The sequence below is a fragment of the Coregonus lavaretus genome, assembly GCF_964263955.1.
Source record: "Coregonus lavaretus genome assembly, contig: HAP1_SCAFFOLD_3216, whole genome shotgun sequence".
NCBI lineage: Eukaryota > Metazoa > Chordata > Actinopteri > Salmoniformes > Salmonidae > Coregonus > Coregonus lavaretus.
Window position 1 is genome coordinate 19,057 of NW_028161517.1, and position 21,830 is coordinate 40,886.

The 21,830-nt window shown below is 46.1% G+C and overlaps 1 protein-coding gene across 1 annotated transcript; it reads right to left on the bottom strand.

Annotated features, from left to right (window-relative positions):
- Positions 1–368: 368 nt before the first annotated feature.
- On the bottom strand, positions 369–21,553 carry LOC311120465 (neural cell adhesion molecule L1.1-like). Its single transcript, XM_084195052.1, has 10 exons — positions 21,335–21,553; positions 18,877–18,988; positions 17,403–17,566; positions 16,855–17,014; positions 11,221–11,348; positions 10,798–10,899; positions 10,192–10,395; positions 8,306–8,441; positions 8,126–8,171; positions 369–7,982 (listed from the first exon to the last, which is right to left on the bottom strand). Exons 4-10 carry the CDS (start codon positions 17,001–17,003, stop codon positions 7,755–7,757), a joined length of 993 nt encoding a protein of 330 aa, XP_084051178.1. The 5' UTR covers positions 17,004–17,014; positions 17,403–17,566; positions 18,877–18,988; positions 21,335–21,553; the 3' UTR covers positions 369–7,754.
- Between the last annotated feature and the right edge of the window lie 277 nt (positions 21,554–21,830).

Consider the following 21,830-nt stretch of genomic DNA (forward strand, 5'->3'; position numbering starts at 1 on the left):
GACCACTGGAAAGCTAAAGGTGTGGCTTGTTGCAGTGTGTGTGTGCATGATTGCATATCGTGTTCCCACTGCACACTTACTTTCTGGTCCCAAATAGAAAAAGAAAACAGGCAGTAGTACTTTTTTTTTTACTAAAAGAATAAATTTTATTTCAGCACAGTAAGTCGTTTCCCAACCGTACAAACACGACCGCCATCTTTACATCATCAAGCCTCCCCTTCTCCTGTTCTGGTCCACCTTTGTGACATCACTTCCTCCACAGCCAGACAAATATAAAAGGGCTCTCTCCACAACATTCTGGTGCTTCCATTTAGCTAACGATGACAAATTATACCGATCATAATTATAACAGCAATAATAGTAGTGACGAAGATTAACCCTTTAATGCACTGATGTTGTTTTGGGCGGGGGGGTGGCTTACAGTACATGATGTAGTACACACATTACTGCTGGTTTACAGTTTACAGTACATGATGTAGTACACGTGTTTCAGAAGGTGTTGGTACAGTATATTTTACTAGTACAGACTCACAGACTGACACCTGTATGGCGTCATATCATCATCATGTGACCTGAACTGACCACTCACTCCATCTCCACTCCCTGGCTGCATCCCAAACGGCATTATATTCCCTTTCTAGTGCACTACTCCTGACCAGGACCAATAGCGTCTCAGAAATTAAACCTGCGCATGATAGAAACCTCCCTGCAACACAAGGTCAAAAGTAGAGCACTATTATAAGGAATAGAGTGACATTTGGAATGCAATCAATAGCCTTTATTCCCTGTAGGCCTATCTTGTCTGGACCACTCAGTCAGTCAGTGTAGCTATACATCCATACATGTACTGAAACATTGTATTTTTACCAAAACCTTATAATAGTCCTACTGTAACCAACACAGCTCTGTTCTACTCATCACAAAACTCCACTCTATAGGGGTAAACCAATCACGTGCTGTGATGTCATCATAGAATCACTCTCATGATAGGCCATTGTTTTTTGGGGGACTTCCAACTCTGTGCAAAATTTAGCTTCACTTGAGTCGACCATGAAATCTTTATAAGGGACGTTAATAATCCGAGAATATACGATGATCATTTAAAAAACTTTAGACAGGCGATACTTAACTGACATAGTAACAACGACGAAGTGATCTTTAAAATGATTGATGGCATATCAAATACCAAGAAGGATCATCGCAAATGGTTCCAATTTAAATCTCTATGGTTGGCTAAAGCCTCTCAGAACTAACGGTTGCTTTGATAGAAGGGTTAGAAGAGACATTAAAAACAGTAAGAAAAAAAGGTTTGAAGCACAATTTAATAACTTTTTTTAAACTTTTTTTTTGTTGCAGACTCTGGCTAGTTTACAAAGACAAACTGATAATCAATAATAATATAACCTTTACTGTTAGTGTGGGTGGTTAGGGGCAGGGTCAGAAAACAGCCAATATAAATGATCCTAGAAGAAACAGATAAGGACTGATAGAGACAGATAAGGACTGATAGAGACAGATAAGGACTGATAGAGACAGATAAGGACTGATAGAGACAGATAAGGACTGATAGAGACAGATAAGGACTGATAGAGACAGATAAGGACTGATAGAGAGACAGATAAGGACTGATAGAGACAGATAAGGACTGATAGAGAGACAGATAAGGACTGATAGAGACAGATAAGGACTGATAGAGACAGATAAGGACTGATAGAGACAGATAAGGACTGATAGAGAGACAGATAAGGACTGATAGAGAGACAGATAAGGACTGATAGAGACAGATAAGGACTGATAGAGACAGATAAGGACTGATAGAAACAGATAAGGACTGATAGAGAGACAGATAAGGACTGATAGAGACAGATAAGGACTGATAGACAGATAAGGACTGATAGAGACAGATAAGGACTGATATAGAGACAGATAGAGACAGATAGAGACAGATAAGGACTGATAGAGACAGATAAGGACTGATAGAGAGACAGATAAGGACTGATAGAGAGACAGATAAGGACTGATAGAGACAGATAAGGACTGATAGAGACAGATAAGGACTGATAGAGAGACAGATAAGGACTGATTGAAAGATGGAATATCAATTTCTCTATTATTGTGTGTTGGTGAAAATGTGTATCAGACTGTGTACTCTATGGGCTGCTTTAAGCGGAACTACCGAATGAGGGGGACAGAGGGAGGAAGAGAGAAAGAGCGAGAGACGGGTGAAGAGAGAGATGGGTGCGAGAGAATAGAGGAATATTAAAATAAGCATTAAAATCACTGATCAATAAAATCTAATTAAACAAGATCAGACACAGATAATGGGAGAGTAATGATGCTGTTGACTTTATCCATACTATCTAGTGTCTAACTCTGGGTATGACATCAATGTGTGTGTGTGCGCAAGTATTCTTACGAGCGAGTCAAGAGGGCTGTGTATGTCAGACTGCAGCTCGCTACAACAGTAACTAAAGAGAGTTACCAAGTTCACCCACAGACAGTAACTGACGGCGAACAGCAACACTACGTCACTTCTGCATAAACACAGAGAGGGTGTCTGGTAACAACTACTGTTTATGTGTGTTTACTGTGTGAATGAGTAAATATTCTTAGGAGTGAGTCGACAGGGATGTGTGTAATCTTGCCAGCTAGTGGAGCAACATAAGTAGGCCCACTCCTCCTCCTGTCCGAACAGCGATACTCATGACCTGCAGTACTCCATCATCTTATTGTGCTACAGTAATGTCATGTGAAAGGTTAAAGCATTATTCATTATTTGCATGTTCCGTCACAATATTGTTTTGAACGTTCGTTTGAACTGATGCCCGACTGAGCATTCTACTAAATGTATCGTCAATGAGCGATTTAATCAAAAGTGCATTACAGTGGCTTGGAAATACAATGATATTCAAAAGGAGGCAAATTATCATTTTGATGTCACCAGATTGACTTTAGATTCAGTATGGGCGGCAGGTAGCTTAGTGGGTAAGAGCGTTGTGCCAGTAACCGAAAGGTCGCTGGTTCTAATCCCCAAGCTGACTAGGTGAAAAATCTGTCGATGTGCCCTTAAGCAAGGCACTTAACCCTAATTGCTCCTGTAAGTCGCTCTGGATAAGAGCGTCTGCTAAATGACTAAAATGTAAAAAATGTAAATAACGTTAGCTAGCTAGCTAAGATTGAGGGGAGCCCACCAGATTGACTTTAGATGCAGTATAACATTAGCTAGCTAGCTAGCTAAGATTGAGGTGAGGCCATTTTTGTATAATTTTTTTGACAAACTTTGCTAGCTTATGACAACATTGCCATCTGTCTAAAGTAAATTTGACGACATGATAACGCTGGCAAAGTTGTTTCCTACTAAATATTTGACTACTTTAGCAATGTCATGGTATTTCCAGGCACTATAGTGTAATTTAGACTAAACAGTAGTTAGCCTCTCTCCAGAATGACTGGGCTCATCACCACTCTAGGGCACCACCACTCTAGGGCACCACCACTCTAGGGCACCACCACTCTAGGGCACCACCACTCTAGGGCACCACCACTCTAGGGCATCACCACTCTAGGGCACCACCACTCTAGGGCACCACCACTCTAGGGCACCACCACTCTAGGGCACCACCACTCTAGGGCACCACCACTCTAGGGCACCACCACTCTAGGGCACCACCACTCTAGGGCCCCACTCTAGGGCACCACCACTCTAGGGCATCACCACTCTAGGGCACCACCACTCTAGGGCACCACCACTCTAGGGCACCACCACTCTAGGGCATCACCACTCTAGGGCACCACCACTCTAGGGCACCACCACTCTAGGGCACCACCACTCTAGGGCCCCACTCTAGGGCACCACCAATCTAGGGCATCACCACTCTAGGGCACCACCACTCTAGGGCACCACCACTCTAGGGCACCACCACTCTAGGGCACCACCACTCTAGGGCACCACCACTCTAGGGCACCACCACTCTAGGGCATCACCACTCTAGGGCACCACTCTAGGGCACCACCACTCTAGGGCACCACCACTCTAGGGCCCCACCACTCTAGGGCATCACCACTCTAGGGCACCACTCTAGGGCACCACTCTAGGGCACCACTCTAGGGCATCACTATGGCGCCACAGATAGAGGACGTCTTGAGAACGTTCACAACAATGGCATGATGCGACCGAGTGACGGAGCTGCAACCTGTGAATACGTACTGTATGTGCATGTCTGAGTCGTAGTCGTCTAATGGCATGATGCGACCGAGTGACGGAGGTGCAACCTGTGAATACGTACTGTATGTGCATGTCGGAGTCGTAGTCGTCTAGTCGGGTATTATATGACCAGAGGGGCTCTTCTCTAGCCAGTCTAAGGGTTAAACTCTGTCTGCTAGATAGCCCTGAGATGACTGGATTAAAATACTTGTTGTTCCCAATACTTCATGTGGGATTCATCTCGAAAGTCTCGTTTTACAACAACCATCAGAAGGCAGAGATGATTTGCTTGTAAGCAGTCCCGCAATACTTTGCACGCCATGGAGTCTCGAGCCGCAGCGTTCCAAACTCATTTTGGTTGAAGTGTATTTAGATGTTACGTTTGCTTTGGCAACTTTGCGCTCTGTGGGGTCTATGTAGATGGAACTGGTCTATTTAGCAGACAGAATGTCACCCTTCCTGTTTGTGTGTTAACTACAGTCCTGTAGAGCTTAGTACAATACTGTCCTACGACTACAGTAGCATCACTCATAGCAACACTCCTAGCAACACTCCTAGCAACACTCCTAGCAACACTCTGTATGCTTCAGCTACAGTCCTACCAATAATCAGCCATCAATCAAACACTGGCTTTCATTTGGTGGTTGTTTGACAAGTTAACGGCCGTTTGTTTGTTGTGTCTCAGTGTAACAGATCGTAACGGTGGGCTCAGTGATTTAAACATCAACACTTTGACAGTATCCCAAATAGCATCCTATTCCCTACATAGTGTACTACTTTGACAAGAGCCCTGTGGTGGAAAACCATCCCCAATAATGCTGAAGATCAGCAGCAGGTTCTTCACAGGAACAAAGAGGATCAAGTCAGTAAGGATGTAGGGAATAGGATGTAGGGAATAGGATGTAGGGAATAGGATGTAGGGAATAGGATGTAGGGAATAGGATGTAGGGAATAGGATGCATCCTTTAAACCCAACCCTGGGGACCCCAAGGGGTGCCAGTTTTGGTATTTGCCCTAGCACCACACAACTGATTCAAAAAAACATATCATCAAGCTTTGATTATTTGAATGAGCTGTGTAGTGCTAGGGCAAAAACCCTTTGGCGTCCCCAGGTCCGAGTTTGGGAAACAATGTCTAAGGAACACCATCAGATAGATGGAGCATCAAGTCATTGACATGGTCTCCGTCTGTTGCCTTGCCTCGTCAGGAGTTCATATAGTGTGCCATTTCAAGTCCCCTGTAGCTCAGTTGGTAGAGCATGGCGCTTGCAACGCCAGGGTTGTGGGTTCGTTTCCCACGGGGGGCCAGTATGAAAATGTATGCACTCACTAACTGTAAGTCGCTCTGGATAAGAGCGTCTGATAAATGACTAAAATGTAAAATGTAATTCCCTATATAGTGCACTACTTTTGACCAAAGCCCTATGGGGGCAGCCTTTGACCAAAGCCCTATGGGGGCAGCCTTTGACCAAAGCCCTATGGGGGCAGCCTTTGACCAAAGCCCTATGGGGGCAGCCTTATGGGCCTGACCAGAAGTAGTGCAGTAGAAGGACTAGCTGCCATTTGGGCAGCATCCATGTCTGTACGCTTACAGACATTGGTTTAGTTGAGTTGATTCAGTCCATGTTATTTCTATAGATGGCCAGGAGACAGACAGATCCATCCTACTGCTCTGCTCTGTGGTCTACAACTACTAACATTAAAAAAAGTCAATACTCTGATTCCTCTCAGAGCACACCTATTAAGGGAATACTTATTTTGTCCTCTATCATAATGATAAAACGATTTAGGATCTTTAGATTGTGGGCAGAACATTCAAGTGTTCCCGCCCCAAATCCCTGCTGATTGGCTAGGTGGTTTGGGGGAAGTGCTTCCTGTTGGTTAAAGAGCTTAGAACGCTGGGCTATCGCCGTGGCGACTGCTAACCAATCACCAGGCAGTGTTGGGGAGGCGGTGCTGTCCTGATTGGCCAGCCAGCTGACAGGGTTGGTGTGGGTCTATGCTTTGGGACTTCATCAGGTCTTGTCTATAACGGCAACCTACCCCCCATAATGCACTGCTTCTGATGAACAGGAGTAGTAGTGCACCACGTAGGAAATAGGGTGCCATTTGAGACGCTGCCTTGGTGCCAGTCAGAGGGGCAGCACTCAGACCTCTAAAACCTGATCTGGCACCGAATTTGGCCTAACTGGGTTTCAACCTATAAGGGGATCCAGTGGGATTCTTCTGAAGACCACTCTGTTCACATTTAAAACAGGTCTTCTTAACAGGGGCATATTAACGTACAAAGGAGTCTCTAAAGGTGTCTAATGTTAAAGTAGATCTCTAGAGGTCACAGGGGAACCCTCTCAGACAGACTGTCTGGTCATCAATAATCATAATGAATCCTACATTAGTAAGTGCTCCCCGTTGGGATATACAATCAGAGCATAGGGGATAATGCAGTAATATAATATAAGGGTAAGAGCGTCAGGTTAAGGTGCATTACATCTGTGGTCATGGGGTCTCAACGCAGCTGGGCTAGACAAAGTTAGCACGCTAAAATATTAGCGTAAGTGCTAATGTTATTCAAGGGTTTGGGCTACGTTAGCATGCTAATGCATTAGCGGTGCGGCGGTGCAAATGCTACTGAAGGGTCTGGGCTAAGCTATGCTAACACACTGACGCGCAGGGTGATTAGCAACACAACGCAGCGTAGCTAATACAGTTGGTCTGGCGGGGAAATGCTAACACGCTAAGTGAGCGTTCTGGGAGGTTAGAGGCTAATAGATCATCATCGGTGGTTCATTCATTCATTAGTATGTCATCATCCTCCTCCTCCTCTCTTCCTCCTCTGCCACATCTAAAGCCTGACCTCACACAGAACACTGCTCGCCATGAGGTCCCTATGGCAACAACTTACATCTGTGGTCAGGGGGTCTCAACACGGCTGGGCAACGAAACCTCTACACACTAATAATAACCCAGGCACCGGAACTAACAGACTAGCCAACAGTGTGAGTTTAGTGTCAACGTTAGTGTGTGTGGAGTGTCAAACACACTACTACAACTACTAAACACCGTAGTAGAGGTCTAACCGTGCGGACCCTGGTAGGGGAGTGTAGATTCACTATCAATATTAACACTAGGGAGGGATCATTAGAACATTATGAGAGAGTGTGCTGGTGCTACAATAGCGATGGGCCATGGGGGCGGGGCTTTAGGGGTCAGGGGTTATGGGGTGGAGACGGGGCTTACAGACAAATGGACTCATGGAGAAAAACCTCTCATCGTTAAAATAAAACCACATGACAAAATTAAGGGGTGGGGCTTACTGCTCTGCCAAACCAATCACACGGAGAAGCAGAGAGGGGGGGGGGGAAAGGCTAGCGGAACACATCCATCAACCAACCAAATCGACTGATGGAGGAGAGCACCTCCCCCTCTCTGACTTCCTGGTTGGTGTGTTGGTGGGCGGGGCTAACAGAAAGACAGGGGAAGGCAGTGGAACAAAGACGGCACTTTCAGAACACCCTGTTGCATCCTGGGAAAGCCTAGTCACAACTCCTTCATTACATTCCGTCTGACGGACAGCCGTCAAGGCAACAAGGGGCCTCCTCTGATTGGTTGTCTTTGCTGGCTAAGGCACACGGGGTTGGCTGGGCCAGTGGGGGCAAATCCAGAGGCTGGCCAATAGCAGAGGCTGCAGGGCTGCCGTTCAGCTTCTGGGCCACACCCCCAGAGTTAAGCCCCTCCCCCTCAGAGGACTTGGGGGGGCTGGTGGAGGGGGGGGGTGAGGTCTGGAGGGAAGGAGAGAGAGAGAAAACTTAATGCTTATTTAAAGCTACATCTAACTGGTGTCTTTACATTTAGTGTGACGACACCGCTTATTCTATGGCTTGACCTTATTGTGATGTCAGACCTTTATTCTGTTGGCAGTTACCTTTTTACCTCCTTGCCCTCCTTTCACTGGGATGTCCTTACCCCTTCTGGGGGAGAGAGAGAGACAGGCAGACAGAAAAGGGAGCGAGCGAGAGAGAGAGCAATCAGTAAAAATGTATATTATAGACTCAAGTAAGTATAGAGACAGTTTAATTTAAAGAGCAGCAGCAGAGTGTCTTACCCTCTCCCTGCCCCGACCGACACCACCTGCATGTTGAACCCCCCTCTGCCACGCAGTGGTTTGTTCCCGGCCCACTGCCCCACCACCATTCCGGCTATCTCCAACTTCCCTCCATGGGGGGGGATCGACTGCAGACCTGCTCATCAACAGAGAGATAAGAGTGTGTTTATTACCTGTTAGAAAATAACAGTTGGATATACATTACATTTACATTTTTTTTACATTTTAGTCATTTAGCAGACGCTCTTATCCAGAGCGACTTACAGTTAGTGAATACATATTTTTTTATACTGGCCCCCCGTGGGAATCGAACCCACAACCCTGTCGTTGCAAACGCCATGCTCTATCAACTGAGCTACATCCCTGCCGGCCATTCCCTGATCTAACACCAATGTTTCAGTGTATTGATCTAACACCAATGTTTCAGTGTATTGATCTAACACCAATGTTTCAGTGTACTGTCTCAGTGTATTGATCTAACACCATTGTCTCAGTGTATTGATCTAACACCAATGTCTCAGTGTCTTGGATCTAGGGCTGTCCTCAACAACAACAAAAAAACTTGCAACATTGTATCAAATATTCTGGGCCCTCAGTTCCCTGCCAGTGAGCTCGGGACAGACACAGCTGGAGGCCATTTATGGGACAGACACAGCAGGAGGCTATTTATGGGACAGACACAGCAGGAGGCTATTTATGGGACAGACACAGCTGGAGGCTATTTATGGGACAGTCACAGCTGGAGGCTATTTATGGGACAGACACAGCTGGAGGCTATTTATGGGACAGACACAGCTGGAGGCTATTTATGGGACAGACACAGCAGGAGGCTATTTATGGGACAGACACAGCTGGAGGCTATTTATGGGACAGACACAGCAGGAGGCTATTTATGGGACAGACACAGCTGGAGGCTATTTATGGGACAGACACAGCAGGAGGCTATTTATGGGACAGACACAGCTGGAGGCTATTTATGGGACAGACACAGCAGGAGGCCATTTATGGGACAGACACAGCTGGAGGCTATTTATGGGACAGACACAGCTGGAGGCTATTTATGGGACAGACACAGCTGGAGGCTATTTATGGGACAGACACAGCTGGAGGCTATTTATGGGACAGACACAGCTGGAGGCTATTTATGGGACAGACACAGCTGGAGGCTATTTATGGGACAGACACAGCTGGAGGCTATTTATGGGACAGACACAGCAGGAGGCTATTTATGGGACAGACACAGCAGGAGGCTATTTATGGGACAGACACAGCTACAGCTTCTACCCCAAGCCGAACAATTAATCAATAAATGGCTGCCTGGACTACTGATTGGCGTTGTGTGTATCATATTGATTGGCGTTGTGTGTATCATATTGATTGGCGTTGTGTGTATCATATTGATTGGCGTTGTGTGTATCATATTGATTGGCGTTGTGTGTATCATATTGATTGGCGTTGTGTGTATCATATTGATTGGCGTTGTGTGTATCATACTGATTGGCGTTGTGTGTATCATATTGATTGGCGTTGTGTGTATCATATTGATTGGCGTTGTGTGTATCATATTGATTGGCGTTGTGTGTATCATATTGATTGGCGTTGTGTGTATCATATTGATTGGCGTTGTGTGTATCATATTGATTGGCGTTGTGTGTATCATATTGATTGGCGTTGTGTGTATCATATTGATTGGCGTTGTGTGTATCATATTGATTGGCGTTGTGTGTATCATATTGATTGGCGTTGTGTGTATCATATTGATTGGCGTTGTGTGTATCATATTGATTGGCGTTGTGTGTATCATATTGATTGGCGTTGTGTGTATCATATTGATTGGCGTTGTGTGTATCATATTGATTGGCGTTGTGTGTGTGTGTGTATCATACCTGCTGGTGGGGTGCTGTAGGTCTCAGATGGTTCTGAGGGGTTGCTCCTCCCCTGGTCGTTGACCCCGCTGACCCGGAAACGGTAGGTGGAGTACGGGAGGAGGGACAACTCCAGATGATTGACATCTCCAGTCACACTCTTTGCCTCCTCCCACTTCCCCTCCCCCTCAGAATGTTGCTCCTCCCTCATCTCCACCACAAACTCTACAGAGAAATAAACAGTCTGTTAACAGGAGAAATGTAGTTTTCAATTAGTAAACTGAATTTCCAAATACACTGACGCTTAGTCGCTTGGTGACTTAGCAGACGCTTTTATCCAGTGTGACTAACAGTCTTCAATACTTCTCTGAAAGAAGTCATCTCAGATCGTCTGATACTCTGACACCTATATCCTCTAATACAGTAGTATAGTAAATATGTTCAAGGCCATGTGTGTGTGTGTTGGTGCATGTGTGTACCTGTGGTGGGGGATTTGTGTGTGTGTGTGTGTGTGTGTGTGTACCTGTGGTGGGGGAGTTCAGTGTGTGTGTGTGTGTGTGTGTGTGTGTGTGTGTGTGTGTGTGTGTGTGTGTGTGTGTGTGTGTGTTTGTGTGTGTGTGTGTGTACCTGTGGTGGGGGAGTTGTGTGTGTGTCCAGGTTTCCAGCTGAGAGTCAGGCTGCGGTCCTGCTGTTCAGACAGAGACAGAGACACTGGAGGGCTGGGACGGGCTGAGGAGAGGAGAGGGGAGGGGTTACAACACACACACCAACCCACACACACACACACACACACACACACACGCCAACCCACACACACACACACACCAACCCACACACACATACACACACACCAACACACACACACACACACACACACACACACCAACCCACACACACACACACACACACACACACACACCAACCCATACACACATACACACACACACACACACACACACCAACCCACACACACACACACACACACACCAACCCACACACACACACACACACACCGACCCACACACACACACACACACACACGTCACGTACCCACTACAGTGATGGAACCGCTGGCCATTACACTGTCCAGATCTGTGATGACCTCACAGGAGTACAGCCCTCCGTCTGCTGATTGGACGTCTGTCACTCTGAGGGTTCCATTCTCAAACACAGTGTACCTGGTTACCATGACAACAACACAAATCAATCATCTGATTTCAATACATACAGTTGAAGTCGGAAGTTTACATACACCTTAACCAAATACATTTAAACTCAGTTTTTCACAATTCCTGACATTTAATCATAGTAAAAATTCCCTGTCTTAGGTCAGTTAGGATCACCACTTTATTTTAAGAATGTGAAATGTCAGAATAATATTAGAGCGAATGATTTATTTCAGCTTTTATTTCTTTCATCACATTCCCAGTGGGTGAGAAGTTTACATACACTCAATTAGTATTTGGTAGCATTGCCTTTACATTGTTTAACTTGGGTCAAATGTTTCGGGTAGCCTTCCACAAGCTTCCCACAATAAGTTGGGTGAATTTTGGCCAATTCCTCCTGACAGAGCTGGTGTAACTGAGTCAGGTTTGTAGGCCTCCTTGCTCGCACATTTTCTATAGGATTGAGGTCAGGGCTTTGTGATGGCCACTCCAATACCTTGACTTTGTTGTCCTTAAGCCATTTTGCCACAACTTTGGAAGTATGCTTGGGATCATTGTCCATTTGGAAGACCCAATTTGCGACCAAGCTTTAACTTCCTGACTGATATCTTGAGATGTTGCTTCAATATATCCACATAATTTTCCTTCCTCATGATGCCATCTATATTGTGAAGAGCACCAGTCCCTCCTGCAGCAAAGCACCCACACAGCATGATGCTGCCACCCCCGTGCTTCACGGTTGGGATGGTGTTCTACGGCTTGCAAGCAACCCCCTTTTTCCTCCAAACATAACAATGGTCATTATGGCCAAACAGTTCTATTTTTGTTTCATCAGACCAGAGGACATTTCTCCAAAAAGTACGATCTTTGTCCCCATGTGCAGTTGCAAACCGTAGTCTGGCTTTTTTATGGCGGTTTTGGAACAGTGGCTTCTTCCTTGCTGAGCGGCCTTTCAGGTTATGTCGATATAGGACACGTTTTACTGTGGATATAGATACTTTTGTACCTGTTTCCTCCAGCATCTTTACAAGTACTCTGGCGCCGACGAAGATGGCGGCCTCGCGACTAGCTCTTAGGAAACTTTGCAGTATTTATTTTTATTTTTATGTATGTATAATTGTTTTACATTATTAGCTCAGAAAGTGTTTTGCATCATTACATACAGCCGGGAAAAACTATTGGATATCAGATCGATGGTAACTCACCAGCGTTACGACCAGGAATATGACTTTCCCGAAGCAGATTCTTTGTCTGCTCTCCCCAGGGCAACTGAACTGATTCCAGCGGCTGACCCAAAACATCGCCGGCGGAGGAGAGGCACTCGGAGCGGCCTGCTGGTTCGACTTAGGAGGTGCGCACACCACCCACCGCTTCCAAGTATTCTACTCGCTAATGTTCAATCTTTGGTTAACAAAGTCAATGAACTACGGGCTTCGGATTTCTTTCCAGAGAGACATCAAGGCCTGTAACATCCTCTGTTTCACTGAAACATGGCTCTCTGGGGATATTCTGTCGGAATCGGTCCAGCCAGATGGGTTCTCAGTTCATCGCGCAGATAGGAATAAATATCTCTCCGGGAAGCAGAAGGGCGGAGGTGTGTGTTTCATGATTAACGACTCATGGTGTAATTGTAGTAACATACAGGAACTCGAGTCCTTTTGTTCAGCCGACCTAGAATACCTCACAATCAAATGCCGACCGTATTATCTCCCAAGATAATTTTCTTTGGTTATAGTCACGGCCGTGTATATACCCCCTCAAGCCGATACCACAACGGCCCTCAAAGAACTTCACTGGACCTTATGCAAACTGGAAACCACATATCCTGAGGCTGCATTTATTGTAGCCGGGGATTTTAACAAAGCAAATTTGAGGACTAGGCTGCCGAAGTTCTATCAACATATCCTGTTGACAGTGGTCCTCTGTAGCTCAGCTGGTAGAGCACAGCGCTTGTAACGCCAAGGTAGTGGGTTCGATCCCCGGGACCACCAATACACAAAAAATGTATGCACGCATGACTGTAAGTCGCTTTGGATAAAAGCGTCTGCTAAATGGCATATTATTATTATTATTATTATATCGACTGTTGTACTCCCGCTGCTAAAATCCTCGACCATTGCTAACTTCCGGGATGGTTATAAGGCCCTCCCCCGCCCTCCTTTTGGCAAATCTGACCACGACTCCATTTTGCTTCTCCCTTCCTATAGGCAGAAACTCAAACAGGAAGTACCCGTGCTAAGGACTATTCAACGCTGGTCTGACCAATCAGAATCCACGCTTCAAGATTGTTTTGATCACGTGGACTGGGATAATTTCCTGGTAGCTTCCAAAAAAGAATTTAGACATATACACTGAAACGGTGACTGAGTTTATCAGGAAGTGTACAGGTGATGTTGTGCCCACTGTGACTATTAAAACCTACCTTAACCAGAAACCGTGGATAGACGGCAGCATTCGCGCAAATCTGAAAGCGCGAACCACCGCATTTAACCAAGGCAAGGTGACTGGGAATATGGCAGAATACAAACAATGTAGCTACTCACTCCGCAAGGCAATTAAACTGGCAAAACATCAGTATAGAGACAAAGTGGAGTCACAATTCAACGGCTCAGTCACGCGTATGTGGCAGGGTCTACAGACAATCATGGATTACAAAGGGAAAACCAGCCACGTCACAGACACCGACGTCTCGCTTCCAGACAAGCTAAACACCTTCTTCGCCCACTTTGAGGATAACACAGTGCCACTGACGGGGCCCATTACCAAGGACTGTGGCCTCTCCTTCTCCATGGCCGACGTGATTAAGACATTTAAGCATGTTAACCCCCACAAAGCTGCCGGCCCAGACGGCATCCCTAGCCGCGTCCTCAGAGCATAAGCAGACCAGCTGGCTGGTGTGTTCATGGACATATTCAATCTCTCCCTTTCACAGTCTGTTGTTCCCACATGCTTCAAGATGGCCACCATTGTTCCTGGGCCCAAGAAAGCAAAGGTAACTGAACTAAAATACTATTGCACTGTAGCACTCACCTCTGTCATCATGAAGTGCTTTGAGAGACTAGTCAAGGATCATATCACCTCTACCTTACCTGTCACCCTAGACCCACTTCAATTTGCTTACCGCCCCAATAGATCCACAGACGATGCAATTGCCATCACACTGCACACTGCCCTATCCCATCTGGACAAGAGGAATACCTATGTAGGAATGCTGTTCATTGACTATAGCTCAGCATTCAACACCATAGTACCCTCCAAGCTCATCATTAAGCTTGAGGCCCTGGGTGTGAACACCGCCCTGTGCAACTGGTTCCTGGACTTCCTGACGGGCCGCCCCCAGATGGTGAAGGTAGGAAACAACATCTCCACTTCGCTGATCCTCAACACTGGGGCCCCACAAGGGTGCGTGCTCAGCCCCCTCCTGTACTCCCTGTTCACCCATGACTGCGTGGCCAAGCACGCCTCTAACTCAATCATCAAGTTTGCAGACGACACAACAGTAGTAGGCTTGATTACCAACAATGACGAGACAGCCTACAGGGAGGAGGTGAGGGCTCTGGGAGTGTGGTGCCAGGTAAATAACCTCTCACTCAACATCAACAAAACAAAGGAGATGATCGTGGACTTCAGGAAACAGCAGAGGGTGCACCCCCCTATCCACATCGATGGGACAGCAGTGGAGAAGGTGGAAAGCTTCAAGTTCCTCGGCGTACACATCACTGACAAACTGAAATGGTCCACCCACGCAGACAGTGTGGTGAAGAAGGCACAACAGAGCCTCTTCAACCTCAGGAGGCTGAAGAAATTTGGCTTGGCACCTAAAACCCTCACAAACTTTTACATATGCACAATTGAGAGCATCCTGTTGGGCTGTATCACTGCCTGGTACGGCAACTGCACCGCCCGCAACCGCAAGACTCTCCAGAGGTTGGTGCGGTCTGCAGAACGCATTACCGATGTCACAGGAAGGCCAAAAAGATCATCAAGGACATCAACCACCCGAGCCACTGCCTGTTCACCCCGCTATCATCCAGAAGGCGAGGTCAGTACAGGTGCATCAAAGCTGGGACCGAGAGAATGAAAAACAGCTTCTATCTCAAGGCCATCAGACTGTTAAATAGCCATCACTAGCACATTAGAGGCTGCTGCTGCCTATTGAAATCACTGGCCACTTTAAGAAATGGAACACTAGTCACTTTTAATAATGTTTACATATCTTGCACTACTCATCTCATATGTATATACTGCATTCTATTCTATAATATTCTACTGTATCTTAGTCCATACCGCTCTGTTATTGCTTGTCCATATATGTATATATTCTTAAATCCCATTCCTTACTAGTTTTGTGTGTATTGGGTATATGTTGTGAAATTGTTAGATATTACTGCACTGTCGGAGCTAGAAGCACAAGCATTTCGCTACACCCGCTATAACATCTGCTAAACACGTGTATGTGACAAATAACATTTTATTTTAAGGTCCTTTGCTGTTGTTCTGGGATTGATTTGCACTTTTCGCACCAAAGTACGTTCATCTCTAGGAGACAGAACGCGTCTCCTTCCTGAGCGGTATGACGGCTGCGTGGTCCCATGGTGTTTATACTTGCGTACTATTGTTTGTACAGATGAACGTGGTACCTTCAGGCGTTTGGAAATTGCTCCCAATGATGAACCAGACTTGTGGAGGTCTACAATTTTTTTTCTGAGGTCTTGGCTGATTTATTTTGATTTTCCCATGATGTCAAGCAAAGAGGCACTGAGTTTGAAGGTAGTCCTTGAAATACATCCACAGTTACACCTCCAATTGACTCAAATTATGTAAATTAGCCTATCAGAAGCTTCTAAAGCCATGACATCAACTTAGTGTATGTAAACTTCTGACCCACTGGAATTGTGATACAGTGAATTATAAGTGAAATAATCTGTCTATAAACAATTGTTGGAAAAATTACTTGTGTCCTAACCGACTTTCCAAAACTATAGTTTGTTAACAAGAAATGTGTGGAGTTGTTGAAAAACAAGTTTTAATGACTCCAACCAAAGTGTATGTAAACTTCCGACTTCAACTGTACATGTTCATTCACGTGTACATAAGGTTGTGTCTGTGTTGTACCCAGACCATCAGTTTAAATATTATTTGAAACAATTTCAAACGCTTTATCTGGGCTTGATTGAGCTTGCCTGGCGCAGTGGAACCAATAGAAATGGCACAGTGCAAGCCCAGCTGATCTGGGGCTCAAGGCAGGCCAACTGCTAGAAGTATTTTAAAGATTTCAAACAGTATTTGAACACAGGTCTTGTGGGTGTTTAATGCCAGTTCGGTGTGGCTTTTTCTAAATTCATCATTCCTCGATTCCTTGCATCTTCTCTCCTCATGTTCGTGAGGTCTGAGGAGTGTGGACCTGCTGATCTAATAGTGGAGAAGGAGGTCTGAGGAGATAGAGGCATGGAGAAGGAGGTCTGAGGAGATAGAGGCATGGAGAAGGAGGTCTGAGGAGATAAAGGCGTGTGTTTACTTGTCGCCAGGTGGTGACTCTATGATCTTGCGTCCTTCTTTCCTCCAGAAAATCTGGGGACGGTTCAGCTGGGGGTCAAAGGTGAAATGACAGTCCAACCAGGAGTTTCTTCCCCTCCTAACCCGCACAGCCTGGGGACCAATCAGCATCACTGTACGGTCTGGGGGAGGAGAGGAGAGGGAGGGGAGAGAGAGGGAGAGGGAGAGGGAGAGGGAGAGGGAGAGGGAGAGGGAGAGGAGAGGAGAGGAGAGGGAGAGGGAGAGGGAGAGGGAGAGGGGGGAGGGTAAATTACTTTAGGCATGACTAATACAGTATCTGATATCTTGATTTAATTGAAAGAAACCATTACTGTCCAGAAGGGAATTATAATTGAACGAAACCATTACTGTCCTGAAGGGAATTATAAATGAAAGAAACCTTTACTGTCCTGAAGGGAATTCGTTTAGAACAACATCAGTATGTACAGCAGAAATCAACAGAACAGAAATCGAGGAGTAGACAGAAAGAGAGGTAGAGACTGGTAGCATGTGTAGGTGTGTGGTACTCACTGAGGACCTCCAGGTGAGCAGTGATGGAGATATTGCTGTGTGTAATGGAGCAGGTGTAGACTCCACTGTCCTCTCTGCTACTGTTAAACAGCTCTAACGTCCCATTGGTCAGCTGAGACACACGACTGTCCGACAGCAACAAGTCCTGGAGATCCTCACTCTCCCTACACACACACACACGGTTAGCCTCTTACTGTCAAAACAAATCAAATCAAATTTTATTTGCCACATGCGCAGAATACAACAGGTGTAGACATTACCGTGAAATGCTTACTTACAGCCCTTAACCAACAGTACATTTATTTTTAATAAAAAAGTAAAATAAAACAACAACAACAAAAAAGTGTCGAGAAAAAAAGAGCAGAAGTAAAATAAAATAACAGTAGGGAGGCTATATATACAGGGGGGTACCGGTGCAGAGTCAATGTGCGGGGGCACCGGCTAGTTGAGGTAGTTGAAGTAATATCTACATGTGGGTAGAGTTAAAGTGACTATGCATAAATAATTAACAGAGTAGCAGCAGCGTAAAAAGATGGGGTGGGGGGGCAGTGCAAGAAGTCCGGGTAGCCATGATTAGCTGTTCAGGAGTCTTATGGCTTGGGGGTAGAAGCTGTTGAGAAGCCTTTTGGACCTAGACTTGGCGCTCCGGTACCGCTTGCCGTGCGGTATCAGAGAGAACAGTCTATGACTAGGGTGGCTGGAGTCTTTGACAATTTTGAGGGCCTTCCTCTGACACCGCCTGGTATAGAGGTCCTGGATGCCAGGAAGCTTGGCCCCAGTGATGTACTGGGCCGTACGCACTACCCTCTGTAGTGCCTTGCGGTCGGAGGCCGAGCAGTTGCCATACCAGGCGGTGATGCAACCAGTCAGGATGCTCTCGATGGTGCAGCTGTATAACTTTTTGAGGATCTGAGGACCCATGCCAAATCTTTTCAGTCTCCTGAGGGGGAATAGGCTATGTCGTGCCCTCTTCACGACTGTCTTGGTGTGTTTGGACCATGATAGTTCGTTGGTGATGTGGACACCAAGGAACTTGAAGATCTCAACCTGCTCCACTACAGCCCCGTCGATGAGAATGGGGGCGTGCTCAGTCCTCTTTTTTTTCCTGTAGTCCACGATCATCTCCTTTGTCTTGATCACGTTGAGGGAGAGGTTGTTATCCTGGCACCACACGGCCAGGTCTCTGACCTCCTCCCTATAGTCTCATCATTGTCGGTGATCAGGCCTACCACTGTTGTGTCGTCGGCAAAATTAATGATGGTGTTGGAGTCATGCCTGGCCATGCAGTCATGGGTGAACAGGGAGTACAGGAGGGGACTAAGCACGCACCCCTGAGGGGCCCCCGTGTTGAGGATCAGCGTGGCAGATGTGTTGTTACCTACCCTTACCACCTGAGGGTGGCCCGTCAGGAAGTCCAGTGAGACACAGGGTTACCATAGTAACCCCACATGTCATATTATAACATTAGTCTCACCATGTGACCTGTGGACGGGGTGACCCGAAGGCCTCACAGTGCAGTCTGGCCACGCCCCCCTCTGTAACCTTATACACCACTCCATCAGACGACAGGATCTGAGCTGGCAGCTCTGAGAGAAAGAGCGAGAAAGAGAGAGATATTTTCATTTAGATCAGACATTTAGAGATATTTCCAAAATATTAGAAAATATTAGAAATGTACATAATATCCTTTACTGCTGTCTAAAGGTATACTGGGTGTCAGTCAGCTGTCTAAAGGTATCCTGGGTGTCAGTCAGCTGTCTAAAGGTATCCTGGGTGTCAGTCAGCTGTCTAAAGGTATCCTTGGTGTCAGTCAGCTGTCTAAAGGTATCCTGGGTGTCAGTCAGCTGTCTAAAGGTATCCTGGGTGTCAGTCAGCTGTCTAAAGGTATCCTGGGTGTCAGTCAGCTGTCTAAAGGTATCCTTGGTGTCAGTCAGCTGTCTAAAGGTATCCTGGGTGTCAGTCAGCTGTCTAAAGGTATCCTGGGTGTCAGTCAGCTGTCTAAAGGTATCCTGGGTGTCAGTCAGCTGTCTAAAGGTATCCTGGGTGTCAAGAGCACAAACAGATCTGGGACCAGGCTACACTACAGGCCAGTTTCAGGCCAAACCATGTGTATACAGTGAGGGAAAAAAGTATTTGATCCCCTGCTGATTTTGTACGTTTGCCCACTGACAAAGAAATTATCAGTCTATAATTTTAATGGTAGGTTTATTTGAACAGTGAGAGACAGAATAACAACAACAAAATCCAGAAAAACACATGTCAAAAATGTTAGAAAAATATTTGCATTTTAATGAGGGAAATAAGTATTTGACCCTCTGCAAAATATGACTTTGTACTTGGTGGCAAAACCCTTGTTGGCAATCACAGAGGTCAGACGTTTCTTGTAGTTGGCCACCAGGTTCGCACACATCTCAGGAGGGATTTTGTCCCACTCCTCTTTGCAGATCTTCTCCAAGTCATTAAGGTTTCGAGGCTAACGTTTGGCAACTCGAACCTTCAGCTCCCTCCACAGATTTTCTATGGGATTAAGGTCTGGAGACTGGCTAGGCCACTCCAGGACCTTAATGTGCTTCTTCTTGAGCCACTCCTTTGTTGCCTTGGCCGTGTGCTTTGGGTCATTGTCATGCTGGAATACCCATCCACAACCCATTTCAATGCCCTGGCTGAGGGAAGGAGGTTCTCACCCAAGATTTGACGGTACATGGCCCCGTCCATCGTCCCTTTGATGCGGTGAAGTTGTCCTGTCCCCTTAGCAGAAAAACACCCCCAAAGCATAATGTTTCCACCTCCATGTTTGACGGTGGGGATGGTGTTCTTGGGGTCATAGGCAGCATTCCTCCTCCTCCAAACACGGCGAGTTGAGTTGATGACAAAGAGCTCCATTTTGGTCTCATCTGACCACAACACTTTCACCCAGTTCTCCTCTGAATCATTCAGATGTTCATTGGCAAACTTCAGACGGGCCTGTATATGTGCTTTCTTGAGCAGGGGGACCTTGCGGGCACTGCAGGATTTCAGTCCTTCACGGCGTAGTGTGTTACCAATTGTTTTCTTGGTGACTATGGTCCCAGATGCCTTGAGATCATTGACAAGATCCTCCCGTGTAGTTCTGGGCTGATTCCTCACCGTTCTCATGATCATTGCAACTCCACGAGGTGAGATCTTGCATGGAGCCCCAGGCCAAGGGAGATTGACAGTTCTTTTGTTTTTCTTCCATTTGCGAATAATTGCACCAACTGTTGTCACCTTCTCACCAAGCTGCTTGGCGATGGTCTTGTAGCCCATTCCAGCCTTGTGTAGGTCTACAATCTTGTCCCTGACATCCTTGGAGAGCTCTTTGGTCTTGGCCATGGTGGAGAGTTTGGAATCTGATTGATTGATTGCTTCTGTGGACAGGTGTCTTTTATACAGGTAACAAACTGAGATTAGGAGCACTCCCTTTAAGAGTGTGCTCCTAATCTCAGCTTGTTACCTGTATAAAAGACACCTGGGAGCCAGAAATCTTTCTGATTGAGAGGGGGTCAAATACTTATTTCCCTCATTAAAATGCAAATCAATTTATAAAATTTTTGACATGCGTTCTTCTGGATTTTTTTGTTGTTATTCTGTCTCTCACTGTTCAAATAAACCTACCATTAAAATTATAGACTGATCATTCCTTTGTCAGTGGGCAAACATACAAAATCAGCAGGGGATCAAATACTTTTTTCCCTCACTGTTTGTGTTTGTGTATGTGTGTATATGTGTGTTTTTGTGTATATGTGTGTGTGTGTATATAAGTGTGTGTGGATATATGTGTGTGTGTATGTGTTTGTGTATATGTGTGTGTATATGTGTGTGTGTATATGTGTGTGTGTGCGTGTATATGTGGGTTTATGTGTTTGTGTTTGTGTTTGTGTGGGAGTGTGTGTGTGTGTGTGTGTGTGTCTCACCGATGACATAGATGTATGTATTGTTGAGGATGTTTCCGTGTTTGTTGGTGGCTTCACACTGGTACACAGCCGTATCACTGAACACAAGATCTGTTAGGATCAACACCCCTCCACTCACCCTTCGCCTAGGGTCAATGTCTACCTCTATACGAGGGGAGAGAGGAAATAGGATAGAAGGAGAGAAGAAGAGGGGGGAAGGAGAGGAGGAGAGAAGAAGAGAGGGAATAGGATAGAAGGAGAGAAGAAGAGGGGGGAAGGAGAGGAGGAGAGAAGAAGAGGGGGAAGGAGAGGAGGAGAGAAGAAGAGGGGGAAGGAGAGGAGGAGAGAAGAAGAGGGGGAAGGAGAGGAGGAGAGAAGAAGAGGGGGGAAGGAGAGGAGGAGAGAAGAAGAGGGGGAAGGAGAGGAGGAGAGAAGAAGAGGGGGAAGGAGAGGAGGAGAGAAGAAGAGGGGGAAGGAGAGGAGGAGAGAAGAAGAGGGGGAAGGAGAGGAGGAGAGA

Bases quoted from the DNA above. Each gene is read 5' to 3' on its own strand.
- LOC311120465 (XM_084195052.1), bottom strand. From the start codon at position 17,003: ATGCTGATTGGTCCCCAGGCTGTGCGGGTTAGGAGGGGAAGAAACTCC. The intron at 10,396-10,797 runs GTACACACACAC...ATTTCTCTGTAG, and splicing joins ACACAACTCCCCCACCACAG to AGTTTGTGGTGGAGATGAGG. The intron at 8,442-10,191 runs GTATGATACACA...GTTGATGAGCAG, and splicing joins CTACAGCACCCCACCAGCAG to GTCTGCAGTCGATCCCCCCC.